The sequence below is a fragment of the Toxotes jaculatrix genome, chromosome 7 (assembly GCF_017976425.1).
Source record: "Toxotes jaculatrix isolate fToxJac2 chromosome 7, fToxJac2.pri, whole genome shotgun sequence".
Lineage (NCBI taxonomy): Eukaryota > Metazoa > Chordata > Actinopteri > Toxotidae > Toxotes > Toxotes jaculatrix.
The window spans coordinates 10,277,854-10,297,130 of NC_054400.1; the positions used below are offsets into that span (position 1 = coordinate 10,277,854).

Here is a 19,277-nt window from a genome sequence, read left to right on the forward strand (position 1 = left end):
TGGCGTCATATTATTGTATCTTGACCTCAAGATGTCATAAAAAACGTCATAGTATAGTATGTCGTCAAAATCGGACAAAAAAAGTCAAAAAATTTTTTGACCTCAAAATGTCATAAAAAACGTCATAGTATAGTAAGGCGTCAAAATCGGCCAAAAAATGTAAAAAAAAATTTTCGGCTCAAAATGTCATAAAAAACGTCCTATGGCCATAAGGCATCAAAAAATGACAAAAAAAAAGTCAAATTTTTGTAAAACCTCAAAATGTCATAAAAAACGTCATAGTATAGTAAGGCGTCAACAAATGACAAAAAGAGTCAAATTTTTGTAAGACCTCTAAATGTCATAAAAAACATCATACTATGGTAAGGCGTCAAAAAATGATAAAAAAAAAAAAAGTCAAATTTTTGTAAGACCTCAAAATGTCATAAAAAACATCATACGGAACTGTTAAACACAATTAAACCATATGTTATTAGTTGCATTAGTGCTTTTACTGCTATGAGAGTTGAAATGTCTGTTGAAAGAAAGTTCTATTTGCTCAATAATAAATGTGACAGTCAGGAGAAAAGCAGTAAATGTTATTGTGGGCAGACTCTCACTCTTAGAGGAATCTAAGCTTTTGGTTTCAGAATGATCTGCAAGAGGAGTTATTTGGCATGTGACTGTGAATTTTTTTTTTTTATGTATCTGAGTTTGTTTTTTGTTCTACATTCTTTCAGGTTGTAAAAAAAACTTGGAGATGTGTTAAGAAGATTAAAATTATACCCTGTGGTCATTTAGAACAGATTTCCCCTAGGGTAAACTGTCATCTTTAACTGTTGGTCTGGAAATACCTTAGATACTCTTGGAGTGAACCCCATTTTAATATGCTGAGTGTTTAGTGTGGGTGTGATAAAAGACATTTCTTTTTTCCCTCTTGCCTGAAAAGGTATTTATGGCATACTGGTTACAGGTATAAAGATACGTTTTAGAACACTCTTCAGACCACTCTACAGAACAAACTGTGAACTGTATGTCTTGTCTCCATGCTGCATGAAATTAAAGACTTGATTCACAACACCCGGTCGGATTTTTCCCTCTACAGAAATAGACTCTCACATTGTTTTCACATGATGCCTCAAAAGTATTTTCTCTTGCCAAAACCGAAGACATTTTCACTTTTACATTTGTTTATGCATGAGCAACCACACACACACACACAAATTTTCTCTCTCATGAAATCTGAACTTCTGTGGAATGTCCTTCCATGAGTTTTACTCCCAACAAGGACAGAACTTGACATAAGTAACCGTTAATGGTCTCAGAACCTGTTCAAGACTTTTGTTCTTTGGGGCGCTCCACTCACCATGAAGGCAAGTCGATTTTACACTTATATAATAACAGGAGATTAGAAACACATTTTTCCAACTTTTGCAAAACTTTTGCATTACAGTGTTCTGTAACTGAGATCTGATTTCAATGCAAAAATATTTTACCAGCGTTTTCTTTTTTTTCTCTCCCTTTTTTCCCTCTCACTACTTCAGAACATTGCACAGCTCTTTTTAGCTGTCCTGCCATGGCTGCTTTTCATGTTCAATCCCAAAGGGTAAATCTGTTCTTGTTTTACTGTTTTACATTTAACACATAACACCATAAATGATTAGAAATGCACAATGATTAGTTAAGTTTCATTGAATGTATTATTTTTTTCATTTAGGAACTTATTATTTCATGAATTGTTTGATTTAACATTCATTTCCAAGGTTTTGTACCCAGAGAGTTCATTGTCAGTGGGGGCCTTATGGTGATTGGTCAGAGTGCGACGGCTGCACCAAATTACAGGTTAGGAAGATCAATTTGTCTAACGTGTTCCTCAGCCACATAATCTTGTTTGAAATGAAACCAACCAACTCTAGTATTGACAAGTGCACCTCTCTGTTCAAGCAGCACAACTTTGAATAGATAAAATGTTATCACTTTGAAAATGGTGATTTTTGTTTTATACTTGATGACAGTATTTCAGGTTTTATTTTCCTCCTAGTGTTTTTTATATTTCTTTGTTACGTTGCGGCATGTTACAGACAAGGAGCAGAGCCATGGCTGTCTATGCACAATTTGGAGGGAACCCATGTGATGGACAGCGAACTGAAACCAGGTCCTGCGAAACCACAAAAGGCTGCCCTCTAGAAGATGGATGTGGAGACAGATTTCACTGTCGATCGGGTTAGTAATAATAATCATATAGAATTAAATAACAGTCACTGAGCTGTCTGTCTGACTGTCTCTTGACCCTCAGGGAAGTGTATTAGCCAGTCCCTGGTGTGCAACGGAGATCAGGATTGTGAGGAAGATGGGCATGACGAACGTGTCTGTGATATTCAAAATTACATTGTATGTCACACCTCAGCTCCCCCACCTAACATTGAACTTCTGGGACTGGGGTAAGGGACAAATCTTGATATGTTCAACTTGTATTTGTGTACCTGTACAAGCACACACAAGCAGGTACCACATGCTTACCACTGGAATGATCTTATTGCTTCTGTAGGTTTGATGTGGTGTCAGGGAAGCGGAGGGCCAGTGTCATCAACACAAAAAGCTTTGGGGGTCAGTGTCGCACCATCTTCAGCGGTGTCCACCAGGATGTGTATCGACTGCCCCTTAGTACGATCCAGTACAGCTTCATGGTTGGTCATTCTGGAAACACCTGGAATTACAATGAATGTTCACTTTTGTCAGTCACTTATTTAAGCTATGCGTTAGCATTAAGTTGTGTTTCAGGCAACCTGACAAACTTAAGTCCAAAATTCACTCTCCCTCCCACTATGTTTTGGACTCCACCAACTCCTGAATGTGTTATTGGTTGTTTTAAGTGTTTAAGTGGTGTCATTTATCTGGTGCAAGCACAGAAATACACTCAATACAAGGACTTTGTCATTAAATAATTATTCTGCAGCACCGGTGGCCAAATGCGGTATTTATTTTTAAAAGTCATTTACATCTACTAACATACACGTAAAACTGTTTTGTTGACTTATTTGGGTATTCTGCATGTCTTAACGATATGAAATACCAGACACCTTTGTTCTCAGGTTAAAGCTCAGAATGACTTCAGTGATGAGATGTTCACAAGCACATGGCACTACGCAAAGGACATTGTCAACAGAGAGGAAGTGACTGGGACAACAACAGGATATCATAACTATGACTTTCATGAGACAGAGGACAAGAGTCAGGTTTGTAGGAACTTGAAATTTCATCACTTTACCTTTAATATCAAGCCCCAGTAACAAATCATCTTAATTTGAAAAGTAAAATCAAAGAAGAAAATTAACCCTGTGAGACCTGAACTATGAAAGAATGGTCAGAAAATTCTAATTTTTCAAATATGAACTCTTTATTTGTCCCTTTGACAAAATGTAAAAAAAAAAAATTAAAAAAAAAAAATTCTAAGTATATTTTTTGTTTGTATCACACATGTCAAAACATTTAGAAAAGTGAGGAGTGTCTACCAGGAGTCAGTATACGAGCATAAGAGTTCATCTAAAAGGGTTAAATGCAAAGTTTATGCTTGATGGTGATGCAATGAGTCCCAGAAATGTGGGTATCATATATGATACGTACGGGCTCACAGGGTTAAACTTACCTATTGATTTGGTTTTTACACCTTACAGACGCAAAAACTTTTGGTTTTAAAGAACGACATAGAGGTTGCTCAGTTCCAGAGTAACTCTCCTCAGTACCTCCCGATATCTGAAGAATTGTGGAAGGCACTGGCCAACCTCCCATCTGTCTACGGCTACTCTGCATACAGGAAGGTTTTGGAGAGGTTTGGAACACACTACCTGTCTGAGGGAAGCCTCGGGGGCTTCCTCAGGATCATCATCAGCATTGATGAAGAAACTGTAAAACAGATGGGTGAGAATTCATAAATCATCATCAACAATTGCATAAACTTGAATTTCATTTCGATCAGGATATCAATACATTTTTTTCTGCTATGTCTAGAAATGAAAATGCATCAGATTTCAGAAAGTCTAGTCCAAATTATTTTCAAATGCAATATGTCATAAATATTTTTCATTTTTGCAACTAAATTTTCCTTTGTTTTCAAGAAACCCAAAGTGAACAGTATAATGAATGTGAAAGGACTAAACGTTGGATTCTTATCTTCCCCATCACCACTGAGCACTGCAGGAGTGGTCAACGTCAACACTCATCACACAGAGGTACAATTTGATGTTAATTCTAGAAACATACAAGAGACTATAAAAGCATTTAAATTTCTGAATCTTTGCCCTTGGTCATCTCTGCAAACCTTTTTAAAAAAGGTAGTACCAGGAGAGATCATATGAAAAAAGTGGATGTTGAAGGAGGAGGCATTGAACGTATCGCAGCACTGAAATCCATGCAACTCAGTGATCCGCACAGGAACTGGGAAATGTACTCAAACTGGGCTGACTCTGTTAGATCATTTCCACAGGTCACAAAACAAAAGGTGAGGGAAAGCAAACATTTAAAAGCTTTAAAGTAATATTGGATTTACTTCGTATGTTTTTTAGTGTGTCATCTTATCAAATAATCCTACCTTCCATCTCTCTTCAGTTTGACTCTCTTACCCCAACTCTTGTTTTGGCAGCTGCGGCCGCTGTCTGAGCTGGTGAAGGAGGTCCATTGTGCTGGTGTAAAGAGGCTCTACCTTCGCAGAGCCATAGAGCAGTATCTTGCTGAGAGTGACCCCTGCCACTGCCAGCCTTGCAGAAACAATGGCATGGCTGTCATGGATGGAAATGAATGCAAATGCATCTGTAAACCTGGCACATCAGGACTGGCCTGCGAGCAGGGAACTGAAGCAGAGGGTCAGCAGGGTGGGTGCTGCATTTCAGACAGATTCTTTACTGCTGCAGCCTGTTCAGTCTCAGTGATGACAGTGTGATACTATATGTTTAGGAACAATTTGATATTTTGGGAAATGTGCTTATTTACTTTCTTGTTGGTGTGAACATGTATGTTTATGGTTTCTGAGCATATATAAGTAAAGGACAAATTAATGAAGCGCCTTTATGTCACTTGTCTGGGTGGTGGCTATATGCCCTGATAGTAGCACATGATATTTTGAGTTTAACAGGCTAGACATAGTACTGTACAGGAAGTAACTCTTTGGTCCTTACTCCTTTCTTTGTTTCTTTGATCTAAGGAGTGATCCATGGTAGTTGGGCCTGCTGGTCTGCCTGGTCATCTTGCTCCGGGGGTCGAAGGTCACGAGGGCGTTCCTGCTCTAATCCCACTCCTCAGAATGGAGGACAGCACTGTATCGGAGAACCCACTGAGATGTCTGACTGTGAAGACCAAGAGCTGCAATACTTAAAGTCAGAGAGAGTTTAAGTTTTATTATATAATATGAATCTTGTAACATTAGTGTACCAGACATTACATTGAATTTTCAATCATTACATTGAATTTTCAATAAGAGGGGGTTAAACTCTGGTTTTTGTCCATATGCAGTTATACAGCATCCTATTTTTAACGATTTTTCCAACAGAACCATGGAGCCTCAGTGCTTTGACCAAACTCTCCCAGCAAGTCAGAAGTGTGGCACCCCGCCTGCTCTAATCAATGGATACATCCTGGTAGATGATAAAGCCAAAACCTGATTTTTTTGTGCATTGTAGGTATTATAATCGAACTAATTGCAGCTTTTCTAGTATGGGATGGGGAATTCCCCAGAAGGCCACAGCACAGGGTTACTCATCATAAAATATACTTTATCTTTACATCAATCAGACTAATTTACCAAAAAATACACACCCAGATTTTAATATGTGGAAATTATGTCATTTGGTAAACCTAATTATCTAGTCTCTAAAGGGGATCCAACATGGAAAAACAGGCATCAGTGAGGGAGATGTTTTTGTGGTGATTAGGGTGATATTTACATTCAGAGATTTAAAAGTATATTTTGCACAACACGGACTATGATATTTTTTCTTTTTTACACAAACATCAGAAGTGATTATGATAAACTTAATCACCTTTTATTTTTTTTACCACATGTTCCACAGAACCCTAAAGACGTTTACCTTGTGGGAAGTAAAGTAGAGTACACATGCACTGAAAGTTACTATCTTGTTGGTCACACCACCATTGAATGCACTGCTGATCAAACCTGGTCTGCCAGACCTGGAGTGTGCACTCGTGAGTACCCATAACCAAAGTTTAACATTTACCACAGTGAGTAACAGTGTTGTTTGTTAAGATCCAACTTTTCTCTCAGTCTCTAGGTGCAAGATTGAGTCCCTCGCTGATGATGTCATAGTCTCTCCTTTAAAGCAGGCTTATAACATAGGGGAGACAGTCACCTTGTCCTGTCCAGAGGGTAGATGGCTACAAGGAGAAGCAACAAGTATATGTGACCCCAGTCTGAAATTTTCACCAGACCCAGCAAATGTTAAATGCAGCCCAGGTAAATGTTACTCCAACATACGTTTAACTGACACGTCACTGCTGTGATTCAACTGCAGTATATTGTACTGTACTTTTCATTTAGACTTTACTGTTCCATGAATACATTTTTGTTGTTGCATGCATGGATGTTAGTCAGCTTGCAATGTGGAATGTGATTTCTATGTGTTCCACAGTCAGCATACCACAACAACAACCCACTGCTCCCTCAGTCCAGTGCAAATTGTGGGAGAAGGCTTCCAGAGGAAAATGTGTTTGCAAAATGCCTTTTGAGTGCGGGTATGTTTATTAATATTCAATTTGGTCATGTGAGTTTTTTGGAAATTAGACTGATTTAACAGATTTTCCTCTTGTTGTTATATTTGGTAAAGATAATGATGTTTTTGTCAGCAGATCTTCTTTGGAGTTGTGTGCCATTGCTCCTGTGAGAGGTAGAAAATCAGTCCTTCTGAGTGTGTGCAAAATGCATGCACTGCAGTGTATGGGGAAGAACTACACCATAGCAGAAGACAGCACCTGCAAGTGGCCGCAGCGTAACACAATAGGCTGCACCAACTGCCATATGTGGGAGACCTGTGAAGGTAGGGTCACTCGAGGTAACAAACAATCCATACTGATGTACAGTATTGTGGTCATTCATTCTCCGATTCCTACAGATCAAACCAACGAGTGCACCTGCAAGGACTCTGCAGATTGCTTGTCCCCAGGTTTAAATGTGTGTGTCCATGTTGGGGAGGATGCAACCGCAGCCCCTCAGACCATGAGTGAGTGTGAAGCAGGGCTACGGCGATGTAAAGGGGAAAAGTTGTCAGTTGTCAGTATCCTGCCCTGCACTTCCTGAGGATGTATTTTTAGACTGAATTAATCTAGTTTCAAGTAACACATTGTAAATTCATTGTTATGCATGTTTAAAACAAAACATAATGTATCAAAACAAAAAATAAATAGTAAAGCACCAGTCATGTTCATTGCCTTTTCATTACTGTATTTTTTTGTCTCATCCAGTATATTGAGAGCTAGTCATTTGCCCAGAAAACACAATTAAGGAAGTACATACAATTATTATACTCTAGGTTGTGATGATCTTGTCTTTCCAGCGTTGTAGACCACCTTAATTTCTTAAAATGACATGTACTGTTTGATTTGCACATACAATAGACTGCAAAAAGTAGGTCTTGGTTTTGAGTAAAATATATCTCTTGAGATGATGCTTGAAAATATGTGTTCTGGACTAAGATGGTCTATTTCAAAAGATGTCCTCTGCTTACTAAACCAGACAGCGCTCAGCCTGCCAAGCAAACCCCTGCTGACAGTCTATTCCTGCCTCCGGCGCACTGCCCTCTCATGGTGTGAGTGCACGTGTGTGTTTGGACCTGCCTGTGAAACTGTGTGTAGGCAACAGCCACTTAATGTCTCCCTATCACACCTAAATGCTTTGGTGGCAGATGTGCGTCCCTTAGTTACACCATGTTGTACACAAAGGCTGGTGTGTGTGAGAGGAAGGTGTAAGAAATGCTCAAGAGTTATTACACATGTTCGTACTCTCGAAGGGGTGATACACACAAACTGAAATGCAGAATTTTTTTTTGTCTGAGAGAAAGAATATTCAGGCATATACAGACAGGGTATCACTCCCACTGTGCTCTAAATCTCATTAATTCCAAGGAACTCAAAATAAATATACCAATGGGTGACAAAACTAATGTAAATAAAATGTTAGTAATGTGTTTGGACACCAAAAGATCCCAAAACAGCTTCATAGGACTTTATATTAGGCAAAAATTATATTAGGCAAAAACTCTCAGGGAAAACATTATTTAATCTGGAGGTCTAACTTATTAAGATCAATATTAAGAGTTACTTTATTAATCACCGTGGGGAAATTCAGTTGTAGCAGCAGTAATAAGGAACAATAACTAATATACCAGGTTGGCTCGCCTCAGCAGTGGCAGCTTCCGCCTAGAGGACGATGACCTGGTGGAGCTTTCTCCACAAAATCCCTCTCAGAGGGAGAATACTCTCAAAGACATTCATAGTTTGTTTCCATTCGACTCAGGGCCACGCCCTCCAGCCCTGCGGCCTGTAGCGCTGTTTTACAAATGTTTTTTTCCTATAAAAATCATGTTCATTTCGGTCAGACTTTTACTATCGCAACTTGTCAGTTGGTCTGTGTGCAAAGATGAAAGATGCCAGCTAGCAAATCAGGGCTACAGTGTAATCCCAAAGGAGAGAATATGGTTTTGTTTTGTTTTGTTTTTTTCATGTAACACAATTAATTAAAACTATTCAGTCTAACTAACCAAGATAGTTAAAGATGGTGCCAAAGCCAAGAATTTAAACTTAGCAGAACGCCCAAGAATGTCTGAACACTCAAATAAACTCTCAGCGATGTGCTGTTGGAAGTAGTCAGAGGGCTTCCAATTCTGATGAATTCTGAAACTTAAGAGACAAAGAAAGGAGACATATAAGTTTAATCCATTTTTAGGAGATATTTGTAAATCAACAGGGTAAGTAGTTTGCACACATGTATGTATATGTGTGTGTGTGTGTGTGTGTGTGTGTGTGTGTGTGTGTGTGTGTGTGTGTGTGTGTGTGTGTGTGTGTGTGTGTGTGTGTGTGTGTGTGTATACAGCATAGATGATACATTAGTCCAGGTTTGTGAGCACAGCACTGACAGATACAGATGAGTTATAGAGTTATATATGTTTCAGCCCTGGATCAACCAACATTATTTCATCAACCACCACAATACTCCACAGAAACTGGAAGATGTCCTAGTCATCAAGGTGACTGACATATTTGGAACAGCAGAAGAACAGTCCAGATTTGCACGAAAGCTGTAGAAGTACAAAGAGTCAAAAATTAGAAAAATGTAAAGTGTCAGCAGTGGTGAACAAAATACTCAACCCCAACACTGGAATTAAAGTATAGCTAGTCCTTGTTGAATATTACTCAACTATGCATGAAAGTTGCTCAGTCAAAATTTTACTTGAGTTAAAGTACTATAGTATTTGCTTTTAAACAAACTTAAGTATTCAAAACTACAAATTACAAAGTACATTTTCTAATATCAATACATTGCTGTATTGTTTTCACAGTGCATTCACAGGACCTTCTAACTCTCTGAAACCACCTGAAGAATGTACTGCTGGCAAATATAAACATAAATTAAGCCTCGTTAAGAGTTAAACAAGACACTGACTGTATGACTGAATGAGCCCGGTCTTATTGCCACCCTCCTGAGTCAGGGTGCCACTTTTATACATGCATGCTTGTGGTGCATGCTCAATCTTGTCTGAGGTCTGGTGGTGTAATCTCTCTCTCTCTGTGTCTCTTTTTCACTCAGTTTCTCCAGTCCTCTGTAATAAAACAAAACCTGCTTATTATGGACTTAAAAGAAGATTATCTGGCTTGTCACTCTCTGTCTCTGTGCATCACTAGTACATATTTGTCTTTGTCTCCCTCCTAGATGTAAATGTTTTCTTCACTAACAGGCTTAATTTTGGGACAGTCTACCTCAAACCAGAAATAAAACACTATAATAACTTATTAGGTTAGGAATAAATGTTTGCTCACCAAATGCAAATTATTACATATTATCGATCACATAAAGTGCCATTAATCCGTCACATTAATCCAATTTGACTCATAGTTTGATTTCTTGCAGATCCCAAACACCAACATGCGTTGAACAAATTTGTCTTTTGATGGTTTGTCTCCACCCAGTGGACATTTTCAGAGCTTACATGTAAGGCCAGACCAGCCAACAGAGTCTTTGCTAACCAACGCTAACTAATAATTCAGAGAGCATTGCTTAAAGAGTATATGTATATACAAGTAAAGTTGGGTACAGGTTCTTGATTTATGTAAGACTAAGTTAACAGAGACCCCACCCACATCCAAAAACAGCTAGAGGCCTCCTCTACACCACCTCTGACTGGCAGATGCAGGTTGATCTAGGGAAACAGCTGAAGTTTCCACAGCACATTGCAACGACATCACTCCAACCAGATGGGATCATCACCTCCAAGGCGACAAACAAAAGCTGACCATGCTGGAATTCACTGTTCCCTGGGAAGAGCATGTTGAGGAAGCAAATGAGAGAAAATGAGCCAAGAATGAGGAATTGGTGGAGATGTGCAGGACCAGGGGATAGAAAACCACCTATGAGCCAATAGAGGTGGGCTGCAGGGGCTTTGCAGGCCGCTCACTCTGCAAAGCAATCAATCTGCTGGGCATTACAGGAGTGGCCAAGAAGAGGACTATTCAGTCTGCAGGTGAAGCTGAGAAGGTCACCAGGTGGTTTTGGATCAAGAGGGCTGATCTGTGGGCAGTTGCTGCTGGAACGCAAGTCAGGGCCTGATTAACCCCGGCTGGGTCATCTGGGTGAGGGTGTCTGATGTTGTGAGACCTGAAATACCTGAGGCCCCCAGGTCACATCAGTGATGATGTGTTACAGCACATCCATGTATCTTACATACAGATTGGTGAGAGACACAAGTTGTGAAGGACACTGGGTAATGTTGTCTTTGTAGCCGCCTCCTACCCATGAAGGCTAACCATGAAGGGAAAACTTTTTAAAGTGTCACTGCTCTGTGAAGTTGAGGTGTGTATGGGGATGTGTGTGTAAGAAGGTGAAGGTAAAGAATGTATTTGGCTTCTATCTTACCTTGGTTCTTCAGTGGTAAAGGCAATGTTTCCCTGAGTTTACTGAGAAGGTTCTAAGTAAGTGACACTTACAGACACACAAACATACAGAAAGAAACACACTCTCAGGCCTACAACTTTACCAAATACTCACAACCTATTTTTGCAGTATTGTGTAAAAATATAAATTAAAATACAATATATATTGCATAGTACAATGCATTGCTGTCTAATTTCAGCACCTATGTGAAGCACCAGTATGCACAGTATTTTTAAGTAGTTTGTAAAAAGCCAAACTATATGACAGCAGCCCAAGTAAAAAAGTTGATGATTTTAATATTTGATTATAAAAGTTTCATAAAATGTTCCAAACAATTACCAAAAGCAACCACAAACACCACATTACATTACATTTTTGTCTGCTTTGTCAAGTATAACAATCACATAAACTGTAGGTTGTATATAATATTGGTTGGCATCGCTCACAAGTATTTAGTCATTTTCAGAGGCATGTTATTTATAGCATGTCCTATAAGAATAAAATATTTAAAATTTCCTCAATGCAAAAACTGTTTCCTGATACGGCAGCTGAAATGTGTGTTAAGAAAGTTCTGTTTGCTCCATAAAAAATGTGACAGTCAGGACAAAAACAGTAAATGTTATTGGGGGGAGACTCCCATTCCAAGAGGAATCTAAGCTTTTGGTTTCAGAATGATCTGCAGGAGGAGCTGTTTGGCAGGAGTTGTCTCAAAAGCATTTTTTTTCTCTTGCCAAAAGCAAAGACCTTTGCACTTTTGTCCATGCATGCGCAAACACACAAACACAAATATTGTCCTTCACGAAATCTGAGTTGAATGTCCTCAAGCTTTACTGCTAACAAGGACAGAACTTGACATAAATAATTGTTAACTGTCTCAGAGCCTGTTCTTTTTCTTAGGGGCGCTCCACTCACCATGAAGGCAAGTAGATTTTACACCAATAACAGGAGGTTATAAACACATTTTTTCAGACTTTTGCACATTTGCTGTGCAGTGTTGTGTAATTGAGATCTGATTTCAGTGCAGAAGTATTTTTACTTACCATGTTTACTACTAATCCATTCTTTTTTTTCTCTCCCTTTTTTTCTTCTCACTTCTTCAGAACGTTGCACAGCTCTTTTTAGCTGTCCTGCCATGGCTGCTTTTCATGTTCACTTCCAAAGGGTAAATCTGTTTTTGTTTTACTGTTTTACATTTAACACATAACACCATAAATGAATAGAAATGTGCAATGATTAAGTTTCACTGAATGTATTGTTTTTCATTTATTGAATTATTTGATTTAACATTCATTTCCAAGGTTTTGTACCCAGAGAGTTCATTGTCAGTGGGGGACTTATGGTAATTGGTCAGAGTGCGATGGCTGCACCAAATTACAGGTTAGGAGGATCAATTTATTGAACTTGTTCCACATAATAGCCACATAATTTTGTTTGAAATGAAACCAACTCTAGTACTGACAGGTACACCTCTGTTTAAAAGTCACTTTGAAATTGGTGATTTTTTTCTTTATGATTGATTACGGTATTTCAGTTTTTTTTTTTCATATTTCTTTGTTACATTGCGGCATGTTACAGACAAGGAGCAGAGTCATGGCTGTCTATGCACAATTTGGAGGGAACCCCTGTGATGGAGAGCGAAATGATACCAGGTCCTGCGAAACCACAAAAGGCTGCCCTCTAGAAGATGGATGTGGAGACAGATTTCGCTGTCGATCGGGTTAGTAACAAAAATCATATAGAATTAAATAACAGTCACTGAGCTGTCTGTCTGACTGTCTCTTGACCCTCAGGGAAGTGTATTAGCCAGTCCCTGGTGTGCAACGGAGATCGGGATTGTGAGGAAGATGGACATGACGAACATGTCTGTGATATTCAAAAATACATTGTATGTCACACCTCAGCTCCCCCACCTAACACTGAACTCCTGGGACTGGGGTAAGGGACAAATCTTGATATGGTTCAACTTGCATTTGTGTACCTGTACAAGCACACACAAGCAGGTACCACATGCTTACCACTGGAATGATCTTATTGCTTCTGTAGGTTTGATGTGGTGTCAGGGAAGCGAAGGGCCAGTGTCATCAACACAAAAAGCTTTGGGGGTCAGTGTCGCACCATCTTCAGCGGTGTCCACAATGCCACGTATCGACTGCCCCTTAGTACGATCCAGTACAGCTTCATGGTTGGTCATTCTGGAAACACCTGGAATTGCAATCAATGTTCATACTTTTGTCAGCCACTTATACTAATATTATGTATTAGCATTAAGTTCTGTTTCAGGAAACCTGACAAACTTAAGTCAAAAATTCACTCTCCCTCCCACTATGTTTTGGTCTCCACCAACATTGCATGTACCAGCTAATCACTAATCATGTCTTTCAACCTTTTGGTGCTGAGCAGATGGCATGCAGAGAGCTCTATCAGAGCTTCTTTGCTTTGCCATCATGATTTGAAGAGACCAGCTTCTATGCAACAGCGTAACAATGTCCACATTTGCTACTTCAAGAGTAAAATAATCAGTCTCACAGCCACGTGAGGCCATTTGTGAGGAAAGCATAAGCATTGGTTGTTTTAAGTGTTTAGCCAAACAAACAATGCTGTCATTTTTCTGGTGCAAGCACAGGAACACACTCATTACTGTTCAGCACCAGTGGTAAATGCTATTTACATTTGCTGGTATACATGTAAAACTATTTTGTTCACTTATTTTGGGTATTCTGCATGTCTTAACGATATGAAATACCAGACACCTTTGTTCTCAGGTTAAAGCTCAGAATGACTTCAGTGATGAGATGTTCACAAGCACATGGCACTACGCAAAGGACATTGTCAACAGAGAGAAAGTGACCGGGACAACAACAGGATATCGTAACTATGACTTTCATGAGACAGAAGACAAGAGTCAGGTTTGTAGGAACTTTATTTTTGTCACTTTCTTTTTAAAATCAAATTCCAGTGACAAATCATCTTATTTAAATAAAAACAAAGTAGAAAATTAAACTTACTTTTTTTATGCCTTACAGACCCACAAGCTTTTGGTTTTAAAGAATGACATAGAGGTTGCTCAGTTCCAGAGTAACTCTCCTCAGTACCTCCCAATATCTGAGGAGTTGTGGAAGGCACTTGCCAACCTCCCATCTGTCTACGACTACTATTCATACAGGAAGGTTTTGGAGAGGTTTGGAACACACTACCTGTCTGAGGGAAGCCTCGGGGGCTTCCTCAGAATCGTCGCCAGCATTGATGAAGCAACTGTAAAACAGATGGGTGAGAATTCATTAATTATCATCAGCTTAATGGTAGACTTAAATCGGCCACTGTTAGATTCAGACTCAGGCTGTCATGTTTTTTGGTCATCACAGTGTTTCACAGTAATATTCATGAAGGAATGTGCGGAACAAAGTGCCTTTTAACTAATGATCTGGTGCTAAATAAGCCATTCTATCCCAGTAATAAACTGCATAAAGTAATGTTAGCCAGGGTTAACACTGACACAAAATGAACTGAATGAAATGAAGAGTGCTGAAATGATAAATGTTAAAATGCCCAAATTCATTTTTGTTCCAAATATATAATATTTATTATATTTGTACAATTACAATAAACCTGAAATGTATGTATGTATGTGTGTGTGTGTATGTGTATCTCCTTGGTATATACACACACACTTCCTACAAGAGGCCTCAGGGCTTGAGGGTCCTGCAGAGTATCTTAGCTGTTCCTAGGACTGCACTCTTCTGGACAGAGATTTTGGATGTTGCTCCTGGGATCTGCTGGCACCACTTTCCAAGTTTGGGGGTCACAGCCCCTAGTTTAGAGCATAAGTGTTGATAGCCTGGATCTTGTTCTTTCTTTTCAGCTGGCTTCTCAGGTCTGGCCTACCTATGTGTACGTATTTGGCTGTAGCTAATTTCCTTGTGGCCTATTCATGGATCCCATTTGCCTGCGGGATTCCAAGGTACTTGTAGCTGTCCTCGACATCTGCTATGTTGCTATCTGGTAGTGCAATCCCCTCAGTTCAGACTACCTTCCGATTCCTTGTTACCATCTGATCACACTTATCCAGTTCGAATGACATTGCCATAACTGCTCTTTGTGATGATCTGGCTGAGGGGGTTCAGGCATATGCTGCACTTGATGGTGACTTGCGCAACTGGCTTGAAGTTGGCCTCTAAGGTTGTACTCCACAGCCCCACTGAGTTCTTGATGAAGGAACTTAGGGTCCTGTTGAAATTTTACAGCTTCAAGCATTCCAGGATGAGGACCCGAGCTTGAAGGAAAATTAGTGTTGCTTCAATCTGGTGCTGTTCTTTTCTTTTTATCTTTGGCTTTCCTTTGTTTTCAAGTTACCGAAAGCCATCGGTATCATGAATGCGAAAGGACTAAACGTTGGATTCTCATCTTCCCCATCACCACTGAGCACTGCAGGAGAGGTCAACGTCAACAAACAACATACAGAGGTACAATTTGATGTTAATTCTAGAAACATAAAAGAGAATATAAAATAACTTAAATCTCTGAATCTTTGCCCTTGATCATCTCTGCAAACCTTTTTAAAATAGGTAGTACCAGGAGAAATGACATGAAAAGCGTGGATGTTGAGGGAGGAGATATTGAACATATCACAGCACTGAAATCCATGCAACTCAGTGATCCAGGCAGGAACTGGGAAATGTATTCAAACTGGGCTGACTCTGTTAGATCATTTCCACAGGTCATAAAACAAAAGGTGAGGGAAAGTAAACATTTAAAAGCTTTAAAGTAATACTGGATTTACTAAGTAAGTAATTTACATAAGTTTTTTAGTGTGTCATCTTATCAAATAGTCCTACCCTCCATCTCTCTTCAGTTTGATTCTCTTACCCCAACTCTTGTTTTGGCAGCTGCGGCCGCTGTCGGAGCTGGTGAAGGAGGTCCATTGTGCTGGTGTAAAGAGGCTTTACCTTCGCAGAGCCATAGAGCAGTATCTTGCTGAGAGTGACCCCTGCCACTGCCAGCCTTGCAGAAACAATGGCATGGCTGTCATGGATGGAAATGAATGCAAATGCATCTGTAAACCTGGCACATCAGGACTGGCCTGTGAGCAGGGAACTGAAGCAGAGGGTCAGCAGGGTGGGTACTGCATTTCAGACAGATTCTTTACTGCTGCAGCCTGTTCAGTCTCAGTGATGACAGTGTGATACTGTATGTTTAGGAACAATTTGATATTTTGGTAACTTTCCTTTGTTTCTTTGATCTAAGGAGTGATCCAAGGTAGTTGGGCCTGCTGGTCTGCCTGGTCATCTTGCTCTGGGGGTCGAAGGTCACGAAGTCGTTCCTGCTCTAATCCCACTCCTCAGAATGGAGGACAGCACTGTATCGGAGAACCCACTGAAATGTCTGACTGTGAAGACCAGGAGCTGCAATACTTAAAGTCAGAGAGAGTTTAAGTTTTATTGTACAATATGAATCTTGTAACATTAGCATAACAGGCACATCATCGCTTTGAATTTTCAGTAAGAGGGGGTTAAACTCTGATTTTTGTCCATACGCAGTTATACAGCATCCTATTTTTAACTATTTTTTCAACAGAACCATGGAGCCTCAGTGCTTTGACCAAACTCTCCCAGCAAGTCAGATGTGTAGAACCCCGCCTGCTCTAATCAATGGATACATCCTGGTAGATGATTGATACAGACAAAACTTCCACAATGAACCTTCTGTTCATTGTGGAACAGGCCTATCATATTTCTACAATAATTTCTATAATTGCAGCTTTTCTAGTATGAGATGGGTATTCCCCAGAAGGCAACAGTACAGGGTTACTCATCCTATAATTTACTTTGTCTTTACATCAATCAGACTAATTTTCCAAAGAATACACACCCAGATTTTAATATGTGGAAATGATGTCATTTGGTAAACCTAATTATCTAGTCTCTAAAGGGGATCCAACATGGAAAAACAGGCACCAATGAGGGAGCTGTAAATATCAATCACAACTAATATTTACATTCAGAGATTTTAAAGGCTATTTTGCATAACTTTACTTTTTTTGTATTTTTACACAAACATCAGAAGTGATTATGATAAACTTAATTATTACTTAATTTTTTTTTTTTTTACCACATATTCCACAGAACCCTAAAGACGTTTACCTTGTGGGAAGTAAAGTAGAGTACACGTGCACTGAAAGTTACTATCTTGTTGGTCACACCACCATTGAATGCACTGCTGATCAAACCTGGTCTGCCAGACCTGGAGTGTGCACTCGTGAGTACCCATAACCAAAGTTTAACATTTACCACAGTGAGTAACAGTGTTGTTTGTTAAGAGCCAACTTTTCTCTCAGTCTCTAGGTGCAAGATTGAGTCCCTCGCTGATGATGTCATAGCCTCTCCTTTAAAGCAGGCTTATAACATAGGGGAGACAGTCACCTTGTCCTGTCCAGAGGGTAGACGGCTACAAGGAGAAGCAACAAGTATATGTGACCCCAGTCTGAAATTTTCACCAGACCCAGCAGATGTTAGATGCAGCCCAGGTAAATGTTACTCCAACATACGTTTAACTGACACATCACTGCTGTAATTCAACTACAGTATATTGTACTGTACTTTTCATTTAGACTTTACTGTTCCATGAATACATTTTTGTTGTTGCATGCATGGATGTTAGTCAGCTTGCAATGTGGAATGTAATTTCTATGTGTTCCACAGTCAGCATACCACAACAACAACCCACTGCTCCCTCAGTCCAGTGCAAATTGTGGGAGAAGGCTTCCAGAGGAAAATGTGTTTGCAAAATGCCTTTTGAGTGCGGGTATGTTTATTAATCTTCAATTTGGTCATGTGAGTTTTTTGGAAATTAGACTGATTTAACAGATTTGCCTATTGTTGTTATATTTGGTAAAGATAATGATGTTTTTGTCAGCAGATCTTCTTTGGAGTTGTGTGCCATTGCTCCTGTGAGAAGTAGAAAACCAGTCCTTCTGAGTGTGTGCAAAATGCATGCGCTGCAGTGTGTGGGGAAGAACTACACCATAGCAGAAGACAGCACCTGCAAGTGGCCGCAGCGTAACACAATAGGCTGCACCAACTGCCATATGTGGGAGACCTGTGAAGGTAGGGTCACTCGAGGTAACAAACAATCCATACTGATGTACAGTATTGTGGTCATTCATTCTCTGATTCCTACAGATCAAACCAACGAGTGCACCTGCAAGGACTCTGCAGATTGCTTGTCCCCAGGTTTAAATGTGTGTGTCCGTGTTGGGGAGGATGCAACCGCAGCCCCTCAGACCATGAGTGAGTGTGAAGCAGGGCTACGGCAATGTAAAGGGGAAAAGGTGTCAGTTGTCAGTATCCTGCCCTGCACTTTCTGAGGATGCAAGAAAAGATCTGACCTTTTGATGGCTCATCTTCATCTTCCTTTACACACAAATAGTCAGTTATACATTCCTCAAAAGTTTTGACTGTATTATTGTAGTAGTATTATTGTAAATGCACATTGTTGTGCATATATAAAACAAAACATGTCAAAACAGCAAATAAATAGTAAAGCACCAGCCATGTTCACTGTCTTTTCATTACTGTATTTTTTTGTCTCATACAGTACAGTACATTGAGAGCTAGTCATTTGCCCAAAAAAACACAATTAAGGACGTACATACAATTATTAGAAATTGGTATCTACAGGCACAGCATACTCTAGGTTGTGATGTTGTTGTCTTTCTAGACATATATTTCTTAAAATTGCATGCACTTTTTGAGTTGCATATACAATAGAATGCAAAAAATAAGTCTTGATTTTGAGGAAAATATAATGTCTTTTGAGATGATGCTTGAAAATATGTGTTCTGGACAGAGATGGTCTATTTCAAAAGATGTCCTCTGCTTACTAAACAACACAGCGCTCAGCCTGCCAAGCAAACCCCTGCTGACAGTCTATTCCTGCCCCTGCCTCACTGCCCTCTCTCGGTGTGAGTGCACGTGTGTGTTTGGACCTGCCTGTGAAACTGTGTGTAGGCAACAGCCACTTAATGTCTCCCTATCACACCTAAATGCTTTGGCGGCAGATGTGCATCCCTCAGCTACGCCACGTTGTACACAAAGGCTGGTGTGTGTGAGAGGAAGGTGTTAGAACATTACACATGTTCGTACTCTCGAAGGGG

General features: G+C 39.7%; 2 protein-coding genes across 2 annotated transcripts; both read left to right on the forward strand.

The window, feature by feature from the left end:
* Positions 1-1,228: 1,228 nt before the first annotated feature.
* LOC121184627 (complement component C7-like) lies at positions 1,229-7,341 on the forward strand. The gene is made up of 18 exons (XM_041042421.1): positions 1,229-1,352; positions 1,524-1,585; positions 1,743-1,821; positions 2,061-2,202; positions 2,276-2,420; positions 2,528-2,666; positions 3,072-3,215; positions 3,654-3,897; positions 4,095-4,208; positions 4,311-4,477; positions 4,619-4,847; positions 5,177-5,348; positions 5,522-5,609; positions 6,042-6,174; positions 6,254-6,442; positions 6,618-6,720; positions 6,835-7,022; positions 7,098-7,341. Exons 1-18 carry the CDS (start codon positions 1,347-1,349, stop codon positions 7,280-7,282), a joined length of 2,529 nt encoding a protein of 842 aa, XP_040898355.1. The 5' UTR covers positions 1,229-1,346; the 3' UTR covers positions 7,283-7,341.
* Positions 7,342-11,941: 4,600 nt separating this feature from the next.
* On the forward strand, positions 11,942-18,668 carry LOC121184626 (complement component C7-like). The gene is made up of 18 exons (XM_041042420.1): positions 11,942-12,047; positions 12,229-12,290; positions 12,427-12,505; positions 12,704-12,845; positions 12,919-13,063; positions 13,172-13,310; positions 13,891-14,034; positions 14,152-14,395; positions 15,475-15,588; positions 15,691-15,857; positions 16,012-16,240; positions 16,370-16,541; positions 16,700-16,787; positions 17,248-17,380; positions 17,460-17,648; positions 17,824-17,926; positions 18,041-18,228; positions 18,304-18,668. The coding sequence occupies exons 1-18, from the start codon at positions 12,042-12,044 to the stop codon at positions 18,486-18,488; spliced, it is 2,529 nt and encodes an 842-aa protein (XP_040898354.1). The 5' UTR covers positions 11,942-12,041; the 3' UTR covers positions 18,489-18,668.
* The last annotated feature ends 609 nt before the right edge of the window (positions 18,669-19,277 follow it).